Source organism: Sinocyclocheilus anshuiensis, unplaced genomic scaffold (genome assembly GCF_001515605.1).
Source record: "Sinocyclocheilus anshuiensis isolate Anshui unplaced genomic scaffold, SAMN03320099.WGS_v1.1 scaffold617, whole genome shotgun sequence".
NCBI lineage: Eukaryota > Metazoa > Chordata > Actinopteri > Cypriniformes > Cyprinidae > Sinocyclocheilus > Sinocyclocheilus anshuiensis.
Window position 1 is genome coordinate 307,532 of NW_015539890.1, and position 6,491 is coordinate 314,022.

Sequence of the window (6,491 nt, forward strand, 5' to 3'; positions counted from 1 at the left end):
GAGAGAGAGAGAGAGAGAGAGAGAGAGAGAGAGAGAGAGAGAGGTTTATTAATAGATCTCTTCACCTCTCCTCTCCAATATAAGAATCTTCTCTGGGTGTTTTTGAAAAGATGACAGAATGTCAATATCAATAACTTCTACGTCAGGGTAGTGCAACCTCAGGGCTCCAAACGGCTGAGCCCTAAAAACATTCAGGCCAATCAAAAACACCTGTTATGAAAGGAAGCATGGCGTGACAGAGCTTTAGACAAGCAAACTTCAGAGTCACCAACCTGCAGGGCCTCTAGAAAGCGGAAGGACCCGAGCCGCCTGCCCCGAGGAACAAGGCAAAAACTGGAGTTGTGTAGCAGCTCTTGATAATCAAACCTGTGGACACAAACAAAAACACAACAAATAACATTAGAATCTGCCCATTAAAAAATCCATACAAAGACATCTTGTTTTACATTTGTTCGATTTCATTTTCATAAACTGTTACTGTCAATTTTAACCTTGAAAAATTATGAGACTGATTTACATACATGCACATACTCATACTTTTACACCAAATGCACACACAAGTGGCCAAAAGTGGGTGGGGCTAATGGTAAAAACAATCACCAATCAGCAATCATTCACGAGCATGTTCACAACCATTACTTTACTGTTCAACAAAATGCCAGTGGTTCTCTCTCTCTCTCTCTCTCTCTCTCTCTCTCTCTCTCTATATATATATATATATATATGTAATTAATTAATTAATTGCTATTTATTAATTTAAAAAAGAAAAATCTATTTCAAGTAACATAGTTCCTAACAGTTAACAGAGAAAAACATATATAGGTAATTTAAAAAACACAAAACAACAAACAAACAAATAAAAAAAATATATATTTTTTTCAATATTAACATTTGTTAAAAAAACTATTTCAGTCAGGCTAAGTATGCAATATGCTAAGTACGCAACATGCTGCTCACAATCATGCTGTTGTTCTGACTACAACCAAATCTCAGCTGTGCTGATATTCAGTACAACAGCACTCTTTCTCATTTGACATGGCTTAATTTGCCAGACGGTAGGCTTATTATGGTGACCAGACTTGGTATATTCATATCAGACAATGTGGTCACATGTGTAGGCGGTTATTTACAATGATGCAGCTCATCCAATCAGATCTTAGAGTCTGATGTTTTATTATATTTGTTCTGGCATATTATATTAGTACGACACAATAAACATACTGGGAGAGAAAAATCAAGATTAAGCTGAAGATAGAGGGATGAAAGTGAGAGATCCTGTTATTTGCTCTCTCCTTCTGTTCTGACAGTCAGCCTTAATCTGGCTAGAGCTCACTCTCCTCTGTTTAATTCTCTTATAATTACTGCCTCACTTTCTTTCTCTCCCTTTCTTTCTTCTATTATCACCATCCTGCATCAGCCATCCAGCCAATAAGTGGAAAATATGTTGTTCTTCTTCTGAACTTATTTTTCTCTTTCTGCCCATGTGAAGCAGGGTTATTACATTAGCATAACAAAAAACTGAAATAAAATATTTTTTTTCAGTTAGCTGCCAAGGCAACTTTTCTCATTTTTGTTTAATTTAAGTATAACTAAATATACTAAAATCTGCCAAATGCATAAACGTATAAAATGTAAAAATGAAAAAAAAAAAATAAAAAAAAAATAATAAAAACTATATAAGCATATTTAAACCAACAACAACAGCCAAAACAAATAAAAACTAATACAAAAATCACAACTAAAACTTTAATAAAAAAATCTAATTCAAAATATTAACAACGATTATTATAGTAAAATAACACTGATGTAAAGTGAGCAGATTTATTCTAGCAGGTGAGCATATTGATTGGTTAACACATTTTAAAATTTATTTGAAACTAAGATATCTGAAGTATGTCCAGAAAATACTGGATCAGGCAGTGTGTTGCTAAGTATATGCCAATATATGGATTGCTTTTGAATTCACGTTTGATGTCATCAAAATCAATTGGAGGATAGCATTAAAAATGATTGACAAGTCGGATTTGACAGTCCTGCTCTATAGCACGCTCTCAGAGGGTCATTCAGGAGCAATAAACACAATCTGTCTCTGTCATTCAGGTATTTGACTGCATTACTGATAGCCTCATGCTCACACACCTACACACATTCCTACTTACACATGCATACACATAGGCTACTGTAAACTCAAACACATTGAAATATTTGATTTGCTTTCACAAAGATACTGCCAAAAAGCTCTGCGTGCTGGTGGGTGGAAATCCCACACACAGTCGTGTTGTGTGCAGCACTTCCCTCAGTCTACAAACCTCACAAGAGTTCTGATCACAACAATTCTCCACAACTTGTAAGAATAAGGGTCTAGACATCTGAGATTGCTTGCCCTGCAAGTTTGTGCTGAAACTGTTGCTGCTAGAAGCAGCAGAGTTGTAAGAATCACTTTGGGACTTGTTTTCTCAAAGATCAAACCTCCTGGCCTCTTGCTGGGTCGAATAAGGGTCTCCAACAAGAAGATTGGACACAACCTTTCGCTAGACTGAAAATGCTATAACATTCTCTCTCATTCTCAGAAAAGGGAGTTGACAATTAATTAAAGCATAGTATAGCAATCAAATGAATTACATGGTGGTGTTAAGACCAAAAGTATTGCAACAAATAAAAATTTTACTTTTTGCCCAAGTTACTTTAGAGTGCAGACCGTCTTTATTTTTTTTTTGTCAAACATTTATTAAACCACACTGTTTTTCTTAATTGTACTGACATGTTCAATTAGCAGCCTAAGAAAAAACATAATATTTATTGAGCACCAACTAAATTTGAAATATAAATTAAGTAGAGAAAGAAAAATGCTTTTCAGTTGCTGGATGTGTTTGACCTCTTTTGTGCTCTGTAATTAATTGGAAAGCTTGACACAAAAAGTCAATGTGTTCTTCATACTTTGTGTGTAGAGAATAACCTTTGTTTGGACAAATTAACAAAGTGAGAAATACAAAGTAGTCATGTTCTGAACAGTGGGAAAGCTTTTTTTTTTTTTTTTACATTTGAAGCTATTTTAATACAGTAATGGGAACATCTTAATTAGACGTGTGTTCATTTAAAGGCGATTTCACGAATCCAGTCTATGAACTTCCGTTCACTCACCACCAGAGGTCACGTGCTCACTACATTGACTCTCACACCACACAGACTGTTACATGTCACTCCGGACTACAGTTCCCATCATCCATTGCACTGATTACACACACACAGCTGAATCCAATCAGACACGCTTTATAAGCCCTGGACTTCCTCGTTCAGATCGCCGAGTATTGTTTAGCACTTATCACTGTTCGTTGATAGCTATTTTACGGAGCCTGTTTATTGATTTCCTGTTTCATAGTCTAGCCTAGTCCTGTCATAGTTTTGCCTTGCCTGCTTTCCCGTGTTACCTGATTTTTGCCTGTTTATCTTGGATTAACCCTTTGCCTGCTGTTTCGGACTGTGTTTGCACCTCGCCTGTACTACTGCTCGTGTTATTGGATTTCTCCTCTTGTCAAGCCCTCTGGATAACGTTCGCTGTCTACTGACTCACGCCCGGTTTGGATTACTCTTTTGTCTTGCCCTCTATATACCTGTTTGCCATTGTCAGAACCTTGCCTGTTTTTATGACCACGCCTTTAAATAAAAGCTTTGCAGATGGTTCCGCACGTCTCACGTCTCGTTCGCCCCGTAACAGGCGACCACATGGCTAATGTTCCAAATGAGGATACAAATAATCAGGGTTGCCCAGGGAACCAAAAAAAAGTCACATCAATTATATCACTGTATATCTGTCAAATGTCTTTCCTCTAACTTTGTAGAATACTAATAATGCAATAATTTCATAATTCTGTGTATATGACTTGTTACATTTTTTTGTTCCAGGTTTTCCTGGTTTGAAGTGCAGTAGTGTAACATTCATGCTATTTTCATTTAATTTAATGTATTGTTCTATTTGTGTAATACATGATTTGTGCATTGTGTGTTTTCGTTAGCAATAAGATGTAGTAATTTGTTTCTTTTTTTTATTTGTATTTATACACTGCAATTTGTTTAGATTTGACTTTGTTACTTGTTATTTTTGTACAGATTTTTGTATGTACCCAGTTAAAATGTTATGATTATTTACTTGTGTTGTTCCAAATAAAACTGCATACATACATGGTTTTTGGGGTTTTTTGGATAAACACTGACAGTAATGTCATGCGTAAATCTTCACATTAACAATGAACACTCAAAAATAGCTAATTTGTTCATTCAACAAAACTATGACACATATTTGCACACATGTGTATCTGATCTAACACTGAGTGAACTGTAATGACAAGTCAAGGGTTGACTGAGATCACATCAGTTTCATCCATTTTGTAAGGTAAAATAACCACAAAATGCATGGTAACTTATCGATCTTCCTCTGTGTATTCTATTCTGATCAGGCACAGAAGTGGCAGCCGTGGCCTTGAGAGGCACTTCTCAATAAGGCGGAGGAACGTGATATATATTCAATTTCAAACACTAAGACACCATGACAAATTCAGGTGCACCTGAATGCTTACATACTCTGCAGCTGTATTTCGCATATATTGAGAAACTAGGTATGGATTCTTTCAGTGTGACTTCCCCATACTATGACCTGCATACTGAAGAAAACTGCCTGAGAAGAATGCCAAAAATATCTAGGACTGACCATGGAATAAAAAACTGAATCAATTATATGCTGATTAATTAATCAAATTGCAAATAGATTATTTGAACTGGATCTTAGTGCCACATTTGACACTATCGACCACAACATTATTTTGAATAGACTAGAAAATGACCTTGGCATTAGAGGAAGTGCATTGGCATAGTTCAAATCATACTTATCTGACCACCATCAATTCGTGGCGGTGAATGAAGAGGTGTCATACCAATCCCAAGTGCAGTATGTAGTACCTCAAGGCTCAGTACTAGGACCATTACTTCTCACGATTTACATGTTACCCTTGGAAGATATTATTGGGAAACATGGTGTTAGTTTTCACTGTTATACTGATGATACTCAGCTCTATATTTCTTCACGGCCCGACAAAACATACCAATTTGCAAAACTAACGGAAGACATAGTTGATATAAAAAAAATTGATGACTAGTATTTTCTTAATGTTAAATTCTGAAAAAGTAAAAAACAAAACAAAAAAAAAAACAGAGGTGTTAATTATTGGACCAAAAACTTCCACATGTAATAACTTAGAACACTGTCTAATACTTGATGGCTGCTCTGTCAATTCTTCTTCATCAGTTAGGAGCCTAGGTGTGCTATTTGATAGCAAACTTTCCTTTGAAAGTCACGTTTCTAACAAAACCGCATTGCAAAACTGCTTGTAAGACTGCATTTTTCCATCTCAAAAATATATCTAAATTACGACCTATGCCCTCAATGGTAAATGCAGGAACATTAATTCATGCGTTCATGACCTCAAGCTTAGATTATTGTAATGCTCTATTGGGTGGTTGCTCTTAATAAACAAACTCCAGCTGGTTCAAAATGCAGAATCTAGAGTTCTTACTAGAACCAAGAAGTATGACCATATTAGTCCGGTTCTGACAAAAGTGCACTGGCTCCCTATTAAACATTGTATACATTTTAAAATCTTGCTAATTACTAGGGCTGTGCGATATTGAAGAAAAATGCGATATGCGATAACTCATTAAATAATGCGATATTCGATATGCGATACGATAATGCTTAAAGTTCCACATGCTCAGATGAAACAGTTTTACTCAGCTGTTGCTGAGTCAGTTCTGTGAACTTCTATAACTATCTTGTCATGGTTATTTGTATGTATGTATGTATGTACCAAGAGTTCCTGTAAAACCCCAACAAATTCCTTGTGTTTGCACACACTTAAGTGGTGAATAAAGCTCATTCTGATTCTGATTCTAACAAGAAAGCACCCCTACAACAACTTCTGAAAGTGAATGGTATGTTTTTTACTCGAGCATTACATAAAAATGTAATTTTAACATGAGTTTAGGAACTGAATAATAAAAAGGAAAAATAAAACACTGCTTAGTATTTACTCTTTGAATTCAATATGCACTGATTCTTATTTAAGCTACAAAAATTATTTAGGTAAGAGCAGTGAGTGATTTTCTCTTTGTCTTTTGTTCATGGCCCCAAATATTGCAAGCTGTAGCGATATGCATATTGCGATATGTACATTTGCGATATTTCGATAATTTCGATATATTGCACAGCCCTACTAATTACCTATAAAGCCCTAAATGGTTTAGCACCTCAGTATTTGAGCGTGCTCTTATTGCATTATAGTCCTTCATGTCCGCTACGATCTCAAAACTCTGGCCATTTGATAATACCTAGAACATAAATATCAACTGCGGGCGGCAGATCCTTTTCCTATTTAGCTCCCAAACTCTGGAACAATCTACCTAACACTGTTCAGGAGGCAGACACACTCTGTCAGTTTAAA

The 6,491-nt window shown here is 35.8% G+C and overlaps 1 protein-coding gene across 1 annotated transcript in view; it reads right to left on the reverse strand.

Annotated features, from left to right (window-relative positions):
• LOC107685778 (exostosin-1) overlaps positions 1 to 6,491 on the reverse strand; it is a 311,868-nt gene that overhangs the window by 74,019 nt on the left and 231,358 nt on the right. The window contains exon 3 of the mRNA XM_016482498.1: positions 211 to 366. Within this exon, the coding sequence (XP_016337984.1) occupies positions 211 to 366 (156 nt within the window). The remainder of the gene's footprint in view (positions 1 to 210; positions 367 to 6,491) is intronic.